At 51.2% G+C, this 23,043-nt stretch overlaps 1 protein-coding gene across 3 annotated transcripts; it reads left to right on the top strand.

Annotated features, from left to right (window-relative positions):
- Nucleotides 1–446: 446 nt before the first annotated feature.
- On the top strand, nt 447–19,713 carry FOXN1 (forkhead box N1; the record flags this gene model as incomplete). Of its 3 annotated transcripts, none has more annotated exons than XM_080924520.1 (9): nt 447–491; nt 6,990–7,121; nt 7,514–7,975; nt 9,953–10,063; nt 11,751–11,881; nt 12,701–12,797; nt 16,953–17,160; nt 17,275–17,766; nt 19,403–19,713. In XM_080924520.1, 9 exons carry the CDS (start codon nt 447–449, stop codon nt 19,711–19,713), a joined length of 1,989 nt encoding a protein of 662 aa, XP_080780646.1. The 3 variants fall into 3 exon arrangements, with proteins under 3 accessions (XP_080780646.1, XP_080780645.1, XP_080780647.1); XM_080924519.1 differs by having other exon boundaries at nt 9,950–10,063; XM_080924521.1 differs by lacking the exon at nt 447–491 and having other exon boundaries at nt 6,999–7,121; nt 7,517–7,975; nt 9,950–10,063.
- Between the last annotated feature and the right edge of the window lie 3,330 nt (nt 19,714–23,043).

The raw sequence follows: 23,043 nt of genomic DNA, 5'->3' as shown, positions 1-23,043 counted from the left end.
GGTCCAATCTCTTAAACTAGGTGGCCATAGCAAGGGAGAAGAGAGACCTAAAACAATTCTAGGAGTAGACGGTAGCTTTGAGGACCAGCCTTTCTTGTTTCTTTAAAATCTCTTTCTGACCATTTACAAGACAGGCATCCATCCATCCACCTGTCTATCCATGGCCCATCTATCTGTTCATTTGCCAGTCACTCGTCTATCTCTGCGTCCATTCTCTGTCTGTCCATCCATCTCCATCCAACCACCCACCCATCTATCCATCCACCTGTCTAGAGAGAGGTCAGGGCTACTGGGAAGAGCCTGTGGTCCTGTGGCATTTATGGGGCAGGTGACTTGCCTGCTTGGCCTGGGGAGGCAGTCCCACCCCTGCCCTGGGGCAGGGGGCTGGTCCTGGTATGTGGGCGTATTTATACCTGGATGGAGGCTCCCCTGAAGCTGAAAGCTGGATGACTCCCCAAAGCCGGGATGGTGTCCACAACCCAGAGCCCACTGTAAGTGTTTAGATATGGCTTCATGGGGGTCAGGACTGGATGGAAGAAGATGGGGAGGGTTAGGGTATGGGGAAGCTGCCCAGAGGTGGCAAAAGACTGTGGAAAGAAAAGTGTGCGGGGCAGATGTTTGTGAGAAAAGAGGAGGCTGCCAGAATCAGACAATCTCAGCAAAGCTGGGACCTTCCCGGGAGAAGAAATGAGCCTCTTTTCCTTGGCGAGTGGGGAGTGGTCCTTGGTGTATCAGGCAAGTGGGCAAGTTTGAAAGAATTAAGAACAAATATCTAGGAAAACTTCCAAGTTGCCTAGGGCAGAGAAGGCGGTACAAGCGGTTTTTCAGGATGCTCTCTGAGCGGCCTGCTTGAAGAGGCTGGGGGAAGGACAGGTATCTTTATAAAAGACGCGGCCAACCGAGATTGGAATAACCCGGCTGCAGGTATGAATGGCTCACAGAACCTTGCAAGGGGAATGTGATTGCTTTTCTTACTACAGTGTGTGTGTGTGTGTGTGTGTACATGTACATGTGTGCATGCATGCATGCGACAGCAAGAGTGTGGAGACCCAGGAAAAATTTGCTGTAGTTGGTCCTTTCCAGCCACCAAGTGGGTCCTAGGAACCAAACTCAGGTTGTCAGGGTTGAAGTGGGTACCTTTTCCTGTTAAGCCATCTCTCCTGCCTGTGGCTGCTTTTCATCCATCACTCTTTACAAACCCAGGCAGCATCTAGAGCCAGAGTGTCTAGAGGGTTGCCTTCAGGATCCCAGATTGGTAGGGGAAAAAACCTTCTAGAAACTCCATCCTCTTGACACCCCTAGAATCCCAGAATCCCGAGAGGTGTGAGCCTCAGGCACAGTCCCCGGGTCTTTCTCTGCCACCCCCAACAAGGGTAATTAGGGACCTGCTCCAGGGAACCCCTCCCAGCAGCCAGGCAGGTGGAGCCTCGGGTGGGGCTGCAGGCGAACACTGGGCACAGCCCCACCCCTCGTAAAACATGCTGCCACAGCCAGCAACAGAAACCATTAAGGTGGAACTGAGCCGGCTCCGCCTGCTCATAAAGGGCAGGCAGGAGGGCGCCAACAGGTGGGGGGGGGGCGGTAGAACCCCTTCTAAGGTGTCCTTGGCCAGGCAGAAGTGTGTGACTGGCCTCTGTGACTCAGCTGCCAGTAGGGGCTCCATGGACAGACCCTCCCAAGGAAACCTCCACCTTGCTGAGGTGGGGCAGTGTGCTATAATGGTTAAGGAGAGCTTAGCTTTGAAGCCTGGGTCTGAATGGGGAGCACAGTTTACTAGCTGGGGGACTTGGGCGAGTCAGGCTAATCTCTCTGAGCCTCAGTTTCCTGATCCATAAAAAGGGGTGACAGTGCAGTGCCTCCGTCCCAGGACATAATCAGAATCCCTGGGACAAGCCTGGGAGACCAGTTCACAGACTCAAACACATGCTTAGGACCAACATCAGCATCTTAAGATTCCAGTGATCTCTGGGGTTTCATTTTGCCTACAGAAGAACTGAAATGCAGATGAGAAAATAATTTGTCCAAGGCCACAAATCCAGCAAATTAGGGGTCCCCGATGAGACAAGAGTCTCTAGGAGGCAGAGGTACCAATAGCTAGGGGCAGTGGGGGACTGACTGTTTCCAAAGGGTACAAGATGAGGATGCCAGCATCCAGGGACACAAGGCAGCCACACAGTAATGGCTGCCACTGACTCATTACCCAGCTCTCAGTGTTCTGGGGGGGCTTCCTCCCAGCCTCCCTCCTCAGGCCAGAAGGCTGTTTCTCTCTCACTTTGATTCAGGGTCTACTGGGTCTACTTTTTCTGTCCCCAAACTTTCCTTCTCCTCTCCGAGGATCATGGAAGGAAAGTTTGCCCAGGATGCCCACCCAGACCTTGAGAGGGTCTTCAACATATTTTGCTAAAGTTGTAGCCCTGGATAAAAGTGTCTGGAGCTCCTGAGGCACAACAGAGGATTTTTCATCCTATGTGGTCCTAGGCATGTTTCTTCTCTCTTGGCCTCCTCTCCCCAACCCTTGTGAGAGCGAATTGTGTGTGTGTGTGTGTGTGTGTGTGTGTGTGTGTGTGTGTAAATACTAATATTATTCTCTACCCGAAGTGTGGTGGTAAATTTTTACCAAATATCAAAAGGAGGAAGGGGGAATTCTTTTTATTTTTTATTTTATTTTATTTTTTTCTGGAAGGGGGAATTCTTTTTATTTATTTATTTATTTTTCTGGAAGGGGGAATTCTGATTTGGTTTTGTGTTGGTTTATAATGTGTGAAATTTTGCACAGGCAGCTATGTAACTATGGCCAACTTGCCTTTCTTTTGCTGATTTTGAAATTGGAAGCAATGGGTGCAGTTTGCTCCCTAAAGCACTGGCTCCAGTGCTATGTTTGCTGTCCTTGGGGACAGAGGGAAAAAGAGATGAAACAAGAGTAAAAACATGTAAGTGTTCCAGTGACACAGGTGTCTATGGTGATTATGGTCTTACTAGAGTAGAGAGGAACTTGACCCACATCTTTCTCCATCGTCTCCCATCCGTGAAGGAGACGTATGATGGACAGAAGTCAGCTCTAAGTGGTGGTGTATGTGCTCTGGACCAGCTCTGGGGATTCTGAATTTGGGAGAGGAGAAGGGAAAGGAGAGAAGTTGGTTTGCTGACATTGGTACACATACCATTCATTGTGTTCCATGAAACCAGAAGAGGTGGGCTCAAGGTTTGACAGCAGCAAAAAGTCTCTTCCAAGTTCATGGGCCAGCATGGATGCTTCGTGGGGGATCCCAAGCAGTAGGGAAACTCTATCCGTTCCAATCCAAGACATTGACGTTTCTATGGTCACTGACTCTACTGCAGGGGAATGAACAAAGTGGACTCAGAGGCCTGATCAAGAGGAAATTCGGTCTCTGTTGGTGGAGGAAGCTGATGTCGGAGAGATGAATGGGGGTTGGGGAGAGGAGACAGGAAAGGACAAGAAAAGGGGGTTCCCTCCCCCACACCAGAGCTCATGCCTTAAATTAACTCTGCCCCACTGCTAATTATTAATAATAGCTATCATTTATTGAGTGTGCACTGTGTGGTAAGCTATTTACAAGCAATATTTCATCCAATCCTCCAAAGAGGTATGTATTATAAGCTCTATTTTACAGAGGAGGAAACTGAGGCCCAGGGAAGGAAGTTAAGCAATGTGTCTAACCAAATTTTCACCCTGATCAAGATTCAGACCCAAACTTGACCCAAGTCACCAGCTTTAAGAACAACTCTACCCATTGCTCCAGGGAAGAGCTGGGACTAGAAACCCCTCTCACTTCTCTGTGCTGAAAGAACCCACCACAAACACTAACTAGGGGCCCTTTGTCCATCCCCTGATGCAGGTGACCCCTTTAGGATGAAGTTGATTGAGGGCTCATGTTTGGCCTTGGAAAAGTCAGTTAATTTTCTTAAGGGACTCATAGAACAGGGAAGGCTTCAGTTCTAGGGACCAAGGATGCACTGTGGTCACTGAGCTGAAAGTCAGTACTTATAGAACCCACCCAGAAGAAAGCCCGGGTGAGAACTACTCTGGGACATCCACATCCCCAATGGAAATCAAGGGAAGAGCCTATGAATCCTGCAAAGACAAGCTCAAGTCTTAGAAAAGGGGGTGGGAGTTTGCAATGCCAGAGTCTGATAGTCTGGGGCTTATACAAATAGCTCCATCTAGGGATGGGGGATTGGGGAGTGAGGCGGAGGTGATTCTAAGCAAGACAGAGCTTCAAGAGGAGAAGGCCAGCTAGAGCTCAGGTTCAAATCCAGGGCTGGTGTCTGAGTCTTCTGAGGTCATGATAAATGAAGAGCAGGTAGGCAGGGAAGGCCAGCAAAGGGCAGCTTCCACCTGGAGACAGTATCACCTGCACCTCTCCCCTTAGACTATGAGGCCTAAAGCAACAAGACTGTCATGGAAACTGTAGAGCCTAGGATTAGAGGCCGTTGGTCCAGCTACATTTAAGCCAACTGAAGCCAGAGGTATGAGGTGTGTTTCTGGCCATTTTCTGGGTATCAGCACCATGCCACTTAATCTTCAGGTGAGATGGTTCCACACACCCCACTACTCAGGTGAAGGAAGAGAAATATAGACTTACACAGTGTGTTCAAAAAAATCACAGAATGTGACAAGGCTTGGAACTAAAGTCAGATCTGCCTCAAGCCATCACTGTCCTCCCTCCTGGGACTGCAGAGCCTAAGATGGGGAGGAAAAGCCCCCGGCCTCACACCTGGAGGGAGATGGGATTGTATTTGGATGACACCAAGTTCACACGACACCACCTCCTCCGGGAAAGGCAGCTCTGAGCCAGAGTGAGGCATGGCAGGCAGGCCCGAGCTGTCCAGGGAACAGGGGCCAGGGCAGGCAGTCATGCAAAGCCAGAGATGGGGTGTCCTCACCCCTGCCTGATCCCTTGAAGTGTCCAGTTACAGCAAGCTCTACGCTTCCCGGTCACGCCACATTTAGCATTGCTAAGGGTGAGCCTGTGCAGGGATATAGAGAAGGGGTAGTAGGGACTCTTTGAGGGGTGGGAGAGAACCTCCCCACCCTCAAACCCATACACTTCAGCCACCAGCCACCTCCTTGCCTAATCCTATATGGGACTCTAGACAGGTTCCCTTCCCTCTTTGACACCATTAACCTCTCTGGAGACAGCTAATTCATCAAAGATGTGTCAACTGCTAACTAGGCCAAGATCAGAAAGATGAGGCTGCCCTCTCTCCCAGACTTCTCAGATCTGTGCCGCTACCCCATTCACAGTGACTTAAGGGGTCTTGGGTAGAAGGCACAAGTGTAAAGCTCTGGATTTTCTTTGTTTGGCTCCCAGAACATTCTACTCAGCTCCAACGCTCATCAAATACAGTAGTGGGGAGAGAAGTTAGCCAAAGCTTAGTTTCTGGTTCTGACAGTCAAGGGTTGGCTGTGAGACTGGAAAAGTCTCAGAAACCGTCAGGGCCTCAGTTCTCTCATTGGAAAGACTGGATTAATCATATGCCACCCTCGAAGTAAAGCACTGCAGTTGGGCATGGTGGCTCATGCTTGCAATGCCAACCCTTGGGAGGCTGAGGTCAATAGTTTGTTACTAGAGGCAGAAGACTGCCAAGAATTCAGGGTTAGCCTAGCCTACATAGTGAGCTCCCGGCCAGCATAGGCTATATGGTGAGAGCCTGTATTAAAAACAATAAGGGCTACAGATGTAACCCAGTAAAGCAACTGTCTAGCATGCAGGTAGCCCGAGGCTTGAACACAAAAGTGAGCACAAAGGTCCTTGTCCATAATCCCAACACCTGGGAGGTGAAGAAAGGAAGAACCTAAGGTCATCCTCGGTGTATGGAAAACCATTTAAAGCGCTACCCAGTAGTCAGCACAGAGCAGTCCCTCAGTAAACAATGGCTGCTATCGGAGATGAACTCAGGGGTGTGAGTTCAAAGGCTGCTGCTGATCATGGACAAGCTCCAGGGATAATACTATTAATAATGAGACCTGGCGTGGACCAAGCCCTGGTGTGCTTGTGCTGTGCTCCGAGCTTTCTCTGCATGATTTCATTTCACTCTCAGCGCCCTGTGCAAGCGTCTGTCACTCATCTTGTTTGCAGATGCTGCTGTGGAAGTGCAGAGAGCTCTGCTGACACAGCCTGGGATGGACAGCCAGCCTCTCCTGGCGCTTAGCCCCAAGGCCTCCCAGATGCTCTGTGCTGCTGGGTCAGGGGTCTCCAGCAGTTCAGAAGGGGTCAGCCCTCAGATCTAGTCCAAGCCTCAGCTTTTCATAGGCAAGCTAAAGAGCTTAGAAAGAGGGGAGGGATGGGAGCCAGGGAGCATCTTAGAAGGAAATGGGTTTGATCCCATCTAGAACGGGAGTGGGGGGAGAATGAAAAGAGAAGTACTTGGCAGGAAGTCACAGATAACTGCTTAATGGAGGTAGAAACAACACCTACCAGATATCCCAAGGGCCCTACCAGCAAGACCCCTTGGTCATCCCACAGGGCTACTCTCTGTATCATTGGAACTGCTGTCACATGAAGCCTAAGCATGATACATCTTCTGACTCCTCCTCCTCCTCTCAGGGCCTACCCAGCAACTGATAAGGTCACCTAGCATAGTCATAGAAACATAGCAGCCAGGGTTCCCTGGGAAGCAGGGGCTCACTGACTCACTGAAGGACCAGGTCACTCGCTGACCAGCAAAGCTTGAGACTAGAGAGGAACTCCCCTCCGAGTATCCTATCTGGCTGATTTCTCTCTCATGATCCTTCTGTCTCATCCTCTTCAGCATCTGCCTACTAACATCTAACAACTTTCCACTGTGGATGTCTGTCTGCCTGTCTGTCATCTCTTCTCTTCTCTCCCTATCTCCCTAATCAGATGGCTAGCTGCAGACAGGGTCCTGTCTAGAGAAACAGTAGGAACTAAGGTGGTGGGCCTGGGGTTGGCCACACCTAGACGTTGGTCCTCATTCTCATTGTAGCTGGCTTTCTTCGAGGCCAGGACTGGGTGATGGTGTCGCTACTTCCTCCGCAATCTGACGTCACACTTCCAGGCTCCACTCGACTGGAGGGCGAACCCCAAGGGGACCTCATGCAGGCTCCGGGCCTCCCAGGCTCCCCTGCCCCACAGAACGTAAGTATCTGGAACCTAGGCCTGGAGTAGGACAAGCCTGGTAGTTCTGTGAGCATTGAGTAGACAGTCAGGCCCCACACGAGGACCTCTGGGATCTAATTTGTCCCTTATACTGACTCTAGACCCAGAAGGGCTCAGACATAAATCTCTGTTCATTCTTTGGTTTGGTGTTTCCCGAGGTAAGATATAGAGCCCCGTTAGTGTTGGGGGGGGGGGGAAGGTTTAGAAGTATGCTTGTGTCAGATTGGAATCCCAAAAGCAGCTTGTCTTCCCCATCACTTCTGGGACTCCTGTGAGCTCAGCCATACTCTATTATCTCAGTACAGCATAGGGTCCCAGCAGGTTCCCGGTCCAACCTCCACTTACAGGTTCTCTCTATTTTGTCTGCCCAGAAGCATGCCAACTTCAGCTGCTCATCATTTGTGCCCGATGGCCCTCCAGAGAGGGCACCCTCACTGCCTCCCCACAGCCCAAGTATTGCATCTCCAGGCCCAGAGCAGATCCAGGGCCACTGCACAGCCGGACCTGGCCCAGGCTCCTTCCGCCTTTCTCCCTCAGACAAGTATCCCGGCTTTGGCTTTGAGGAGGGTCCTGCAGGCAGCCCAGGACGCTTCCTCAAGGGCAACCATGTGCCTTTCCACCCCTACAAGAGGCACTTCCATGAAGACATCTTCTCTGAGGCCCAGACAGCCATGGCCCTTGATGGGCACTCCTTTAAGACTCAGGGGGCACTGGAAGCCTTTGAAGAGATCCCTGTGGATGTGGGGGATGCTGAGGCCTTCCTGCCTAGTTTCCCAGCAGAGGCTTGGTGCAATGGACTCCCTTACCCCAGCCAGGAACACAACCAAGTTCTGGTAGGTACCGGTGGCTAAGGGCCTTCTACCTCCTTTCTCCTGGCTGCCTAGAAAGAATCCTCAAAGCCAGGCATGGTGGCACATTCCTGCAATCCCAGTCAGTACTCAGGAGGCTGAGGCAGGAAGGAGGTTTGCATGAGACAGAGGCCAGCCTCTGCCTATGCATGGAGAGCCTGTCTCAAAATCAGAGCTCTGTAGAAGGCAGCAAGTACAGAGAGAGGGTAGGGGCCTTCTGGTTCCATGCTGGTCCTCAGGGGAGGGGTATGCTAGCCTGGTGGAGGAAGCACATCAGGGAAGGAGTCTGGCAGCTTCCCAGAGGCTGCTGAGTCAAGATTCCAGAGGTGACTTCTCTGTTTATTTAAGTGTCAAGAATGCCAAGCCAGATCAACACACCCCTATGCAAATGTGAGGAGGAAAAAAAACCCACATTCCAGAGAAAGAAGGTTCTGGACAGAGCACCAGAACAAAAACCCCACCAAATATGGACTGGGGGACTTCACTGGTAGCCCCAGGCCCCTCCAGACCCTGCTTTTATTTCTTATGTTTCTGTATGAGACAGGAAATAGCTCTGTTGCCTGAGGCCGTCCATGAACTAGAGATTCCTCTGCTTTGCTGTCACTGGTGCTGGAATTACTGGTGGGTTCCTGGACCTCTTCTATGGCCAGAGCAGGTTTCTATAAATACGTGCCTTGGGAACACTCAGAAGGTTGACTAGCACTTCTGCAGTCAGACCTGCAAGCCCTGTGACCTTGGGCAAGTCACCTAATCTCTCTGAGCCTTGTGGGAAAAGTCATGTTAAGGGTTCCTGTCTCAGGAGTGTGTGGCTTTGGGAAGCAAAGTGGGGCTTGCCCCCTGCTCTCGATCTATGGTCCCAAGGCACCCCAATGCAATAACTCAGTCTGGACTCTGCCTCCTCCGGGGTCCACCAGCCTTCTTCACTTCCTGCTTTGAAATAGATCCATTCCAGTCCTTAGCCACTCCTTAGCCTATCAGGAATGAAGAAGGGGAAAGCAGATGAACACCCATTAGGTGTGGCCGTCACCTTCTGCTGTTTCTGGAGCCATGACTGCTTTTTCTCAAGCCTTTAGAAAGTGGTGGGAGCCATAGCTTCGCACCCAGCAAGCCAGTTGTGCCCCGTTGTTTACTTGGTAGAGCTCCTTGTCATTTAGTCAGGAGATTTCCTTCCAGGGCTTCATCAGCACTCCAGAGGTCCCACTATCTCCATCTTGAGAATCAGAACCTGGCACTCTCTCTGGTTGAGGCCTCGTGACTTACCAGGACATCTGCAACCTGTAGACAGAAATCCACCTGGCCCCATAGAGACAAGTTGTACCCAACTGCCTGGTCCACTCTATGGGCGATGCCACGTAGTTTCCCCTCTTTGGAATCAGCTCTATCATCTGGGAAATGAAGGGGTTGGATTCAGCGCTCACACGAGGCCCTTCCAGGCCCAAGATCCTGCGATTGTGGCAATCTCTGCATCAGAAGCCCCGAGGCACACCCAGAAAGTGGTCACAGATAGCTTTCACCCCTCTGGGCCCAAATGTTGGCTTCCCAAAGGCCCATGGGAATCCTAGTAACTGCAGCCTCATCCTGGCTTATCTATCTACCAGGTAGGTTCTAGCCACACACCCTTGTTATTTCTACTTAGGGCTCAGCTCTGGGTTAGGCCCTGAGGACTTCACATGGGCCTCTCAGAGATCTCAGGTCCCATTTAAGTCTCCCCCATTTCTCTGGTGGCCCAGCCTAGCCTGTCGCCTGCAGTGAGGTGGGATGTGGGGAACACTGTTCATTCCAGCCTAGCCCCACCACTGATTTGCTGATTTCCCCAGGAAAACCCCTACCCATCTCTGTTTTTTTTTTCTGTTCCTTCCCAAAGAGTTAGCCTCGAGAGAGTCAAAGAAAGGATTCTCTTAGTGTGAGGTTCAAGACAAGAGAAAGAAGGAGAGGGGAAAAAAAAATCTTCTTTTCCAGCAGGGGTCTGAGGTCAAGGTCAAGCCCCAAGCTCTGGACAGTGGTCCTGGGATGTACTGCTACCAGCCTCCTTTGCAGCATATGTACTGTTCTTCTCAGCCTGCCTTCCATCAGGTAAGTCTGAGGCAAGTGACTGTACTTCCTGGAAATCTCAGGAAGCTCTGTGGGTGTTGCCCTGTGCACTATTTGTTATACATATGTGCATATATACAGACAGGCAGGAGAAGATATCAGAGTCCTGAACCTCATTTCCCTTTTCTAGGGGCTTTCAGACTTTTCTGAACCCCTGGTGGAGGCTGGGGAGTCTCAAACAGAAAGTGCAGCTGAGACTGAGGCAGAGTTGTGATGTGCACCAAAGAGGGAGGGGAGGAGAAGCATCCTAGACAGACGAGCAAAGAGGGGAGGGGTGTGTGGTATGACACACTGGCTGAGCAGGGACAGGAACAAAGGCTTTCATCTAGGTCACACCTTGCTGTGTGACCTTGTCCTTACATATCCCTTAGGCTGAGATTGGTGGGCACAAGCGTGAGGCTGGGGTCCTCCCTATAGTCTTCACCATCCTTGCCCACCCCACTGCCCAGTTTAGCCTCTCCAGAATGGATTCGATGGTAAATTATTGCCCCACACTGGCAAGGGATGGAGGATTTTTGGAAAGAGACAGAAAAGAACCCCGGAGCAGCCAGGCAGCTCCCTTGGAGTCACCGGGCAAGACAGAGCAAGTGGCTGCCCAGTGCCCGGCTCCATCCACCTGCAGCCTGGCACTCAGACAGGTCCTGCCTGTGGAGCAGGTTCTACTCCCGCTCTGACGTTGGCCCTGATCCTGGCCAAGCCAGGAGGCAGGCTCATGTGTATGTGTGTGTGTTGGGGGGGGGGTCGGGTTGCCTGTTGTGGGTACAAGTGACAGAGAGGGACAAGGAGACATGACACGCGGGGACATCCTCCTTTTTAGGAAGGGCCTAGCTGCAAAGGCCTAAGCTTTTTTGAGGTTTCCAGTCTGACTCAGGGCAGAGGGTGTCCCTAAGGCAGTTTGCTGCATCAGGGACCAAGTCACCACAGCATGAAGGTGATCAGACCCTAAGTGCCTTTGCTATGCCCAGCCCTGCTTTGAAGCCTTCTGCAGTCTTCAACATCCTTGAACAAGATGGCCGCACCCAGGGCTTTATGGAGCCCAGAGAGAGGGTGACTCAGGCACTAAGTGTCTTTCGGTGACCTGGAAAGAACACTTCAGCCTGGAGCAGCTGGGGGAGTCAAGAGTCTCCAACCCCCAGCCCCCATAAAACACCATTCCTGGCACCGCAGCCACTCCCTTCTCCGTGTAAAACTGCCTCCTACCCCCACCTGCCCACCATCATGACCTGCTCTTTCAAAGAACCACTGAAACTCGTAAAGGTGGCCATGCCTAGAACACACCCAGGCTGGACATCCCACTTCCGGCCCATTGCTCCGAGAGAGGCGCACAGGAGAGGAGGCCTGTAGTGCCTGTCTGGGAAGTACTGAACTGTGGGCTGTCCCCCATCCCATCACCATGGCAACCAGGGTACCTCAGAGCCTGAGAGGCAAGGGCTGGAAGAAGATACCTTTGAGACCTTTTGAGAGATCTGGAGTGTGGATCTCTACCCAAGCCCAAAATGTCCGACCCACTGTCCACTACTCAACCATGCCATTGGGTATGACATAGGACCCATGAACAATGGGAAGAGAATCTGGTCTCAGTTTCCTCTCTGGACATGTGTGAATGAGGCGGGTTTCCCCACTTGGGAAGGTATAATGATGTTCACTCTGTTCCTTTTGGCCTCTACAGTACTCCCCGGGTGGAGGCAGCTACCCTGTGCCCTACCTGGGCCCGGCTCATTATCCCTATCAGAGGATTGCACCCCAGGCCAATGCTGATGCTCACCAGCCACTCTTCCCAAAGCCCATCTACTCCTACAGGTACATGTCCTAAGCACAACTGGGACAGAACTAGGAGCAAGGAGGGCCCTTGGGAAACTAAAGTATCATGATCAACAAGATGTAAGGGTTATTTCCCGGGATGGGAACCATACCCAGTAATTTCCAAGGATGCTGGAGAAGTGATGCCTGCAGGTGGGTAGATAGTAGCTATATAACCTTTGACCTTTTGTCTGACCCTGAGGAGTCTTACCTCTGGTTGGACTCAGTAGATGCTGCTGACTTGGGGTTGGGGGGGCACCTGTGAGGTCCCATCCTGGGGCCCAGTATCCAGTACTAAAGTTTAGTGGGAGATTAAGAAGAGTCATGTTCATTGCCTTCCCCCTCTTCCAACATTTAAAAAGAAAATCAACAGACACCTCTGTTACTTCCTGAGAAACTGGTCGTCTGGAAGGCAAATGGGGAGACAAGTTGGGCTACTTGGAGTTTTATGTAAGAGAGTGTGGGCAAAACAGTGTTTGGTACACAGCAGGAAACCTTGTTCCCTTCCTACTGTCTAACAGAAGCACAAGGGGCTGAGGGATGAATGGTCAGGGTCATCCCCATGCAATGATGTGTGCGAAGCCTTCATCTCCACAGCTCTGAGGATGCTGGCTACTGTATTTTTGTCATTTCAAAACTCAGGAAACAGGCCCAGAGAGCTCACACATCCAGGGGCTAAGTCAGACAGCAATCTGGTTTTCCAGATTCCACAAAATGCTTGTAGAGTTCAGTCTCAACCTCACAGAACCTGTCGGAAAAGGAGAGCTGAAGATGGAGACCTGGTCAGAGGGCCAGGCTCTCAGGATCTCTCTTTTGCAGCATCCTCATCTTCATGGCCCTTAAGAACAGTAAGACCGGAAGCCTTCCAGTCAGTGAAATCTACAATTTCATGACAGAGCACTTCCCTTATTTCAAGGTGAGTCGAAAACCCACCCTGACCCCAGCCTAGCAGGAAGGCAGTAGGGGGTTGGCCCTAAGATGTTTCCCCTGTATCCATGGTGATGTGCAAAGCTCCCAAGGGGGCTGTATTTTCAGGGCTGCACATGGCTCAAATAGAGAAAATCACCTCACATTTGCCAAGCCCCAGGCTCCATCCTCAGTAACAAATGGGGTCATGGAGAGGACTGTGAACAGAGAGCCCAAGCTGCTTGCACCAGGTGACACAGTGGCTGGGAGGAGCTGGAGAAGGGGTTGACAGTCCTGACAGGCTTCAGGAATCAGGTACCTATTCCCCAATTTCGAGAAGAAGGCAAGCAATGGAAGGATGTATCTCCAGGCCTCAGTCAGGGTGCCGTGGGCCTTGAGGGATTCCAAGTTGGAGCTAGTCACGAAGGTGACTGTCACCTTCCAGAGTGAGATTAACATCTGACTCGATAGGTGGCATGCCAAGCTTCACTTGTACCCAAAAGTGGGGCTCCCAGTTTTGGGGTGTCCCAAGGACCCAGTGGATTCTCCCTCCCTGAAACCCACGTGCAGCATTAGCTCCTATTCTCCATAGATGACGCTTCAAGCAGTTCCCAGCTGTTTCTTCCCAGTAGCCCTGGGACAGGAGGACTGAGAAGGACCCTGGGGAAACTGAGGCATGAGATTCCTCAGTATGTAACAATTATAGTGACATGAAGTAGAGGCCCTACCCAGTAGATTTTTTAAAGGTCCCTACAAGATTTCTTCTATACAGGAGTATATGTGTGTGTGTGTGTGTGTGTGTGTGTGTGTGTGTGTGTGTGTGTGTGGTGGGGTAAGAATAGATCACCCCTGACCCTTGATCTAACCCTAAGGAGTCATGTCTGTCTCTGGGTTTACAAAACTGGTACACTGGGAGAGCCTGCTGAGGTCCAGTCTCCTGGAGATATGACAAGTACCCTTCTAACCAGGTGAGCAAATTCATCAGAGGGTGATTTATCCTTCTAAGATCACACAGCAAATGGATCAACTGCCGGGTCAAGAAAACATGTTTGGTTCACACATAGCCCCTTTATCCTTGACACATGTTCCCTGAGACCTTCTTACACAGACACCGTCTCCTGAGGTAGGTGAAGGAGAGACAAGAGCTTCTGTTGGGGAGTACAGTCCCCAGGACTTACACCTTGGTGGATACTGTCTCATCTGCTAACCAGGCAGGACAGAAGCTGAGGCCCAGGCGATCCAGAGCCCACTCCATAGGCAGTGGAGATCCCTGCCCCCCACTGTCTGCACCATAGTTTTGCTTGGGGACAGACAGTCGCTGCCTGGTGTGCAGGTGGCTTTGCACCTGCTGTGCTCCCAGCAGACAAGGAGTGGGCAAAAACATCTTTCAGCGTGGCTTTGGCTAAAATGGCAAAGTCCACTGACTTTGCATTCTAGGAGGGAGAAACACCATAGTCTATATGGGCTGCTCCTGAACCCCAGAATATCCAGGCAGAGATAGACACTCCCCTCCTTAGGCAGAGGCAAAGTCCTCCAAGAACTGAACAGAGAAAGGGAGGTGAGGCCCCTCCCTCTCCTCTGGGCCTTCTTCCCTGCCCACTCCTGGCCTTACCCCCAGCCCCTCCCTGCATCTCATCTTCCTGGCTTAATTATTTTTCCTGGGAGCCGTGTAATCCCTGTTTTATGGGGCTGAAGAGTGAAGAGGTCTGACAGCTTTTTTGGTTTGGTTGTTTTTCTTAGCTGGTTGCATCACCCCTTCATGCCAGAGTTTACATTTGACTTCAGAGAGACTGTGTGAGGATCCGACCAGCCCCATTGGCAAGGCAGGCCCCATGGGATGACCTGGGCAGGACCCTTAGCTGGGGAACAGAGCTGGAGTCCGTGCCCAGTTATTGTTTCCTTATGTGATCCAAGGCCAGCTGTTTGCTTCTCTGAGCCTCAGTTTCCCCTTCTGTAGCATGTCAGTTTGGACCAATTGGTACATAGATTTCTTCCAAGCCAACAGGTTCTCTCCAAACCTCCCTAAGAGAGAGTTCAAAGACTAAACCTCTCAATGTTCACCTGGAGGTCACTTTTCAGGGCAAGGACAGAGTGGACTCTGAAGTGGACAGTACTCATACCCAAGGCAGCTGCTGTGGGCGTCCCATAGTCCCATGAGTCAGGGACTGAGGAAGTGTCCGGCCACCATACATAATTGTTAGTGCTGACCATCCCTCTTCCAAACAGGAAGTGGCAGCGGTGGGGGCTGCCCTGGCATCCCGAAGTCACACATTTATGGGACCATAAAAGTTCCCAGTACCCATTAAGTCTGCTCACGGGGCAATGGAGCTTTGACTCTTAGTAGAGACAGCTGTGGGAGTTTAAGAAGGTCCTGTAGCTCAAGATCCTCACTCCTAACCCCTGATGAACCTTGGGGGTCGACAGGACCGGCCCCATGACAGGTTAGCTGTCCCCAAGAAAGGCTCCAGCAGCTGCTGCCAACAACTCTAGTGAGACTGGTATCAGGACCCAGGGCCCGGTTCTGCTAGGCATGATTCAGCTTGGCTGCACCCTGAGGCAAGTGAGCTAGGAAGGCGTGGCCATCTCTCATTAACCAGAAAGAGGGGCTGAAAGCGAGAGGACTCAGGGAGTAAGGGCTCCAGAAAGTTCCATCAGCTGGAGAGGTAGCTCTACCCACAGTCAGTCCATGTTGGGCTCAGGGTGGTCATAGAGCCTGCAACTGAGCCAGAGGTGGGGGACAGGAGGCCTGTGCCCCTCCACCACCATCCCTGTCACCGCCTCTCACCCAACTGAGTCAGCTTAATGGTTTTTACAACCCTCCTCGGGCACAATTACTGCAGTGGTGGCATGACCAGGCCTCCTAATGGGTGTTTATTCTGTTGGCACGAGCACCCCCTGCCTGAGGGCTAGCCTCCCCACCAGGACACATCTCTAGGGCACACTCATGCGAACTCACACCCACACACTCAATCATGGATACACACGTACTCTGAGACACTTTCTCACACATAGCCACCCTCACTCTGGAGTTCAGAGACCTATGGTAGGAGACGCCACTCACACGGAGGAGATGTATGCATATTCAGCCACATATGACTACCCCTGTCTCTACCAACACCACATCTGCCTTCAAACACAGAAGCAACAGGTGTGCTACTCCCCAACCCTTTTCTGTCCGCTTGCTCTGGAGGGAATGAGGTAGACCCAGAGGAGGGGCATTGTGCTGTCCTCCCTTTAAAGCTGGCCCCAAAGACTTTAAAACAGTGATCTTCCCCTTTCTACAATGGAGGCCCAGTAGACACATCCGGCTTCAATGGGGACAAAGACCAGAGGCCTCAATAGCATTTACCAGCTGTCCCCTATAGAGGGATCACAAGTTGAACATCATGACTCAGCACTCAAGAGACTCTGAGCATCTTGCTGTGAACTTGAGGTCAGCCTGGAATACAGTGGGGTCCCATCTCCAAAAGGAGTGGTGGTTAACAAGTATTGGAGAGACCTGGGGGGCAGTGCACATCTTTAATCCCAGCACCCAGGAGGCAGAGGCAGAGGGAATCTCAGAATTTGAGGTCAGTCTGGTCCACAAATCAAGTTCCAGGACAGCCAAGACTACACCGAAAAACCCTGTCTCAAAAAACAAAAAACAAAAAAACAAAAAAACAAAAAACAAAAACAAACAAAAAAAAAAAACACACAAAAAAGTATTGGGGTGGTGGCTAAGAGCACTGGCTGCTTTTGCAGGGGACTGGAATTCCGTTCCCAGCCCCACATGGTGGCTCACAATCTATAACTCCAGTTCCAGAGATTAAATGCCCTCTTTGACAGACTCCCGTATGTATGTGGTGCATAGACACACACAGGTAACCCACTTGTACACGTGAAGTACACAATACCCTTAGTCTAAAGGGTCTAGACTAAGAGTTGGTGGGGTAACATCAGCTTTTAGATTTTTAGCTAAAAAACTTACTTTCCATCAAGGATTTTGCCCAATCCTTCCCCTCAGCCAAAGCATGGTTTGGGAGCTGAGGACATCAAACCAGAGTGTGTAGAAATTCTATGTCCAGGGTTGGTGAAGGAATGTTCTAGATACACCACTGCCACCCCAAGACCTAGAGCCATTTCTTGCTGCCTGAACCCAACCTGGATTCCTGCTCTGCTTTGGCAGACTGCTCCTGATGGCTGGAAGAATTCTGTTCGCCATAACCTGTCGCTCAACAAGTGCTTTGAGAAGGTAGAGAATAAATCCGGCAGTTCCTCTCGAAAGGGCTGTCTGTGGGCCCTCAATCCTTCCAAGATCGACAAGATGCAGGAAGAGCTGCAGAAATGGAAGAGGAAAGACCCCATTGCTGTACGCAAAAGCATGGCCAAACCAGGTGAGGCTGGCAGGCCTGTGTGAAAAAGGCCAAGGGACCTGTGTGCCAGAGGGTCCCGGGCTGGGAGGCTGCAGAGAAGGGAGGTCTCATAAAGTTTTCTTTTGGCCTTTGCAGAAGAGCTGGACAGCCTCATTGGAGACAAACGGGAGAAACTGGGCTCGCCGCTGCTGGGCTGTCCACCCCCTGGGCTGGCAGGTCCAGGTCCAGTCCGGCCCCTGGCACCTTCAGCTGGTCTTTCCCAGCCTCTGCACCCAATGCATCCAGCTCCAGGCCCCATGCCTGGCAAGAACCCCCTGCAGGACCTACTGGGTGCTCATACACCCTCCTGCTACGGGCAGACCTACCCACACCTTTCTCCCAGCCTGGCCCCTTCTGGACACCAGCAGCCATTGTTCCCACAGCCAGATGGGCATCTCGAGCTGCAGGCCCAGCCAGGCACCCCCCAGGACTCACCTCTACCTGCCCACACACCACCCAGCCACAGTGCCAAGCTGCTGGCTGAGCCTTCCTCAGCCAGGACCATGCAGGATACTCTACTGCCAGATGGAGACCTCGGTACTGATCTGGATGCCATCAACCCCTCTCTCACCGACTTCGACTTCCAGGGTGAGCTGGGAGCGCGGAAAGGAAGGGTGGGACAGGACTAGGGAGGTGCTCTTGACAGTGCGACCTAGCCTCTTTATGTCTCAAGGCTGCCACCTGCTGGCTCCTCAGTTTCTGGTCACCTGAGCCCAATTGACTAGGATTACTTTGCCATCATCTTCCTCCTCCTGGTATTCTGAACATGTGCAGGATGGCTTCATCATCAACCCGCTCATCTCTGACAAAGCTGGGGAAAGCTACAAGTTCCGTGGTGTAGCTGATTGTGAGGGACTCAGAGCGTGAACATTACAAAGGCATTTGTATTTTATCAGAATTCAGCTTTCACTGCAGGTGACAGACCTTCTGTGGAACGAAAGACCTCAGAGCTAAGCATGTCCTGGAGAGATTTGAGGCTAGAAGCCCAGAGAAGTCAATCTATCCACTCTTCTCCATCTTGCCCGCTCCATCCTAAGGGTAGCCAAGCCCCGCCCTCTTCCCTTCTAAGTCCCACCCCTTCCCTTCTGAACTGAAGCTCAGCAGGCTCTGCCACTGACTTTAGGGGCGTCTGGAGGAGGCTTTTGTTGATCTATAGTCTAAGGTATATACCTTAGACTATTAGAAATAACCTCACAGAGATCTTCATTCCAGACCTGCTGAGGATGTAGAGAACAGGCAGCTGCAGATGAGGTTATTGAACGTAGGATACTATAAATTCTATTAGAAGTCTGGAAACGTGGGTAGGGGAAAAGCGTTTGCCTAGCATGCGCCAGGGCCTTAGTTAGTCTCAATACCCCAGCATCACAAAACCAAACAAAACCCTTAATTAATACCTACTCAAACACCTTGCGAACAGCTTTACATAGGGTCTCCCCATCTGGACCTATCAAGCAATGCTACACACAGCGATCCATCCAAGGTCACTGGGCCAGAAAGGAGTTGAACCCAGGTGGCCAAGAACAGCCAGCATTGTCAGGTCTCTTTCTTCCACCCTGTGGCGATGACTTTCCAGACAGATAATCCAATCACTGGCCTGCCACTCGGCAGGTCACATGACCCAGGGGGAACTCAGTGATTTCCTCGGAGTCTAGTGTCCTTTCTAGTTCTATCCCTGTGTCTTGGGTCCTGTGAAAGGGGAATCCTGGGGAGCCAGGTATGTGTACCCCATTAGGTTCAGTGGTGCACTGTGGGAAGAAATCAACCAGTAAATCAGCCTTCTTTGGGAATCGAGGCAGAGTTTCAGGGGGCTTCTAGGCTGCCTCCAAGTAGGTCCTTGCATCAACCCTCAGAGTGGCAAGTCCTTAAACTTCTCTAGTACCCCCTTCTTCCCAGAAAGGTACAGAGGTTACCTGCTACTACGGTAGTGGTTCTCAACCTGTGAGTCGCGACCCCTTCGGCGACTCTAAAAACCCTTTTATAAGGGTCGCCTGAATCTATGACTTTTATACTTTGCTACCTCGGAACTGGCCTCTGAGGCCCAGAAGAAAAGAAAAAAAAAATCAGTGATTACTTGAGGTTCCAGAGTGGGTGCCAGGGTAGGCTTTCAGTCCACATTACCGGAATCCTGTTCTCTGAGGCTCCTGAGGAGCCTGGGTGGGAGTCAGACTGGGCTTAGCATTCTGTGGTTAGCTAATGATGATGCTTCTTTCCTCTCCCCAACTAGGCAATCTGTGGGAGCAGCTGAAGGATGACAGCTTGGCCCTGGACCCCCTCGTACTGGTGACCTCGTCCCCGACGTCATCCTCTATGTTGCCACCTCCACCAGCAGCCCATTGCTTCCCCCCAGGGCCTTGTTTGGCAGAAACAGGCAACGAGGCAGGTGAACTGGCACCTCCAGGCAGCGGCGGCTCCGGTGCTCTGGGAGACATGCACCTCAGCACCCTCTACTCGGCCTTTGTGGAACTGGAACCCACTCCCTCCTCAGCAGCTGCAGTGTACCTCAGTCCCGGCTCAAAGCCAATGGCTCTGGCTTGAGCTGTGCCCAACATCAGCTCCAGCCTTTGCCCAGCTGGCTGCCCATATAGGGCTCACCTTAAAGGTCAAAGAAGGAAAACAGTACCTGTCTCCTAGGCCACTCAGCCAACTTATTTGTTAGCCAGAGGCTGGGGGATCCACCTAGGATGCTACCTGGTGGACTCGCTACTCACACCGGTACCCAGCAAGGAAACTGTCGGAAAAGAAGCTACAGCGCGCCCCCTAGCGCCAGATTACTCGAACTTCAGCTGTCGAGCGTGAACTCAAACTCAACACACCTGCTCATCATGTGCCTTACACTCAGAGGAAGCCTTAGAATATCAGAGTCTGATTTGATTTCTGGGGCAGCTGAGAGCTGGAAGCGTTAGTTAACAAAGCTCAGGGCCAGTGTGACAGGTCAAAGATCACTAACCCCCAAACCTCATCCTAATCCTATATGCTCTACAGACCTGGCCCACCCCAGTCCTGTTCTCCCAGAAATCTCTATTTATTCTCCCATCTTACACCCTTACAGCCTACAGGGGCTCCTCCCATGTGACCTGTGAACCCCACAGGGAGACAGTTGCCTCATAGGATTTATCTATCCATCCTCAGTATATACTCTGGCCGGCCACCTCCAGGGTGCCACACAGAAGGGGCAGCATCGACCCTGGGATCAAACTGAGCCCAAAATCCAACACGAAGTGTTTGGAAAAAAACCTTTGTCCTCAGAAACTTGAACTTGTCCCCCTCCCTTATTCTCAGCCACAAGAAAGGCCCCTCCAGGTTGCCAAGTCTCACTCTTTCTCAAAGAGAGGTCTATATACTTCAGGCCCCAACTTACTAGATGCTGTCAACTATTTCAAGCATCCTGGGTAACTAGGGTTTGCAGCCCACTACAGGATGGGGTGTTTAGTGACACCCCCTCACACACACACCTGCATAGCAGACTCGGTACTCCCAGGGAGCCGGCAGAATGTCTGTGGAGCTGAGCTGTGACTCAAATGCCCACCATGACCTACCAAGTGGGATTCTCAGCCTCCTCTGGGCCTGAGGGCAACAAGTACATCCGTAGGTTGTCCCCAAGCTCACACAGGGTGGGTGTGTCTCTCAGTCATCTATCACTGTCCCCTGTTCTGGAACAATAAAGTAAGTGCCTGAAGGTCGCAACTCCTGAGACTTTACTTTTGGGACCTTCACTCCCCAAGCAGCCATTGAGTATTTAGAAGGACTTTAAAGATATATTTGTGTGTGTGTGTGTGTGTGTGTGTGTGTTGGAAAATATGTGTGCATATGTGTGTGTTGGCCCAACAGAAGGCATCAGATCCCCTGGAGCTGGAGTTACAAGCAGTTGTGAGCCTCTAGATGGATGCTGGGAACCAAACTTAGGATCTCTGGCAGAGCAGCAAGCACTCTTAACTACCGAGCCATTTCCTCCTGCCTTAGTAAGGTGTTTAGACCAGTGGTCCTCACCTTGTGGGCCGAGACCCCTTTGGGTCAAATGGCCCTTTCACAGGGGACATATATAAGAACTCGTATATCAGATGATGTTTGCATTTCAGTTCATAACAGTAGCAAATTTACCTTTATGAAATAGCAATGAAATAATTTTACAGTCAGGGGTCACCACAACAGGAGGAACTATATGGGGGTCACAGTATCAGGAAGGTTGAGAACCACTGCTCTAGTCCAAGCAAGGCCTCTTCTCAGAGGAACTTAAAAAATTCGAATCTGGGATTCCAGAGAAAAGAGGTGACTTCTTTCATTGCCTCTTCTTCTAACGCCTGTCTGATGCCACCATGGCTGCCATTAATTGCACAAGACAGAGTCACTGTTGTGGCTGGAGAGATGACTCTGTGGTTAAGAGCACTTCCTGCTCTTCCAGAGGTCCTGAGTTCCATTCCCAGCACCATACCTGGAACCTTATAACCTCTGTAATTCCAGGTCCAGGGCATCAGATGCCTCTGGCCTCTAAGGGCACTGCACTCACACGTAGGCATATACGCCTATATGTATTTATTTATTTTAAAGAAAAGAAAGGGTCACTTCCCTTTCTTGGTGTATCTTCTTGTCCCAACCTGGGAGAGATATTAAGTCTATTTGGGTCCCATGGGTGACAACATGGAGCATAACCTGGTGCTACCTATGCTGTTGGTGGTGGAAGATGAGCTCATGAAGGTCAAGAGTTCCATTACAGCCCACCCCATAGGGAGAAGTGTCTGCCCCAGTCGGGGGCTGCCCCATAGCTCCTTCTCCAGAAGCATGCCTGCATGTGGGTCTAGATCAGCCACATATGGGCCTTTGCCTTGTTAGTCAAGGGGTCAGGCCTGGAGGCCAGGCAACACCTACAGAGCTCTACAAAGAATCCCAGAGCAGAACCTCCCCCACATTAGTGCCATCCTCCCTCCTAAGTCTCTAAGGAGCTGAGGTGGGGTAGGACATGGGAGAGACTTGGCCAGCTGGCACACCCCAGAAAATGAACTGTTCGCCTCAGTGGAAGAGGGATCCAGTTGTCTGCCAAATCTCAGGGTATGTGGCACCTAGCTTTGGCCAGCGCTGGCATGCATCTTGATACCCAGGCCCTCAGGCACAGGACAAGTGATTCCTAAAACTCTTCTGGAACTTACTTCCTTTGTTCTTGACACTTGGGACCTGGGGGTACAGATAAGCCTCCCCCTCCCCCTATATACCTTAAACTAGGAGACAACAAGGTGACCTTCAATCAAATCTGTCTCAGCGGGCCTGTGAGCTGGCTGCCTGAGCAAGGACAGTGGATGGCAAGTAGACAGGACTTTGGGTGTAATTGTTCAGGCCCCTTGTTAGTAGACTGCACATCAGATTTTAAAACTGGACCCAACTCCATTCTGAAAACAGAGCCCACACTCTTGCTCCTATGCTGCCCCTGCTAGAGCATTGGAGCTGGTTTAGATGGGACTGGCCAGAGCATCGGTAAATCCTCTACTTCTGGGGGGGGGGTTAACCCTTTTGCTTAGGGATTCCACAAACATTCTCAAACTACTGGCTCACAGAAGTGTACATATGTAATCTAGGCTCTTGGAGTGTGGAGGCAGGAGAATCAGGAGCATGAAGTCAAGTTTCAGCTACATAGCCAGTTCAAGAAGAAAATGATTCAAAGGCCCATAAGCTTGGAGGGAAAAAAGAAAGAAAGAAAGAAAGAAACAACACATCATCAAGGGTTGGAAAGAGAAACCAGTTGGTAAAAGCATTGGAGCCATGATTTTGGATCCCAGCATCCACATAAAAAGCCACAGGTGCATAGCATTCTATCAATGGGAGGTAAGGGACAGAGACAGAAGATCACTGGGCGTACTGGACACCAGCTCTGGTCAG

This window comes from Micromys minutus (assembly GCF_963924665.1).
Source record: "Micromys minutus genome assembly, chromosome: 10".
Taxonomy (NCBI): Eukaryota; Metazoa; Chordata; class Mammalia; order Rodentia; family Muridae; genus Micromys; species Micromys minutus.
Note: the sequence above shows the minus strand (reverse complement) of the source record. Positions and strands in the feature narration are given on the sequence as shown.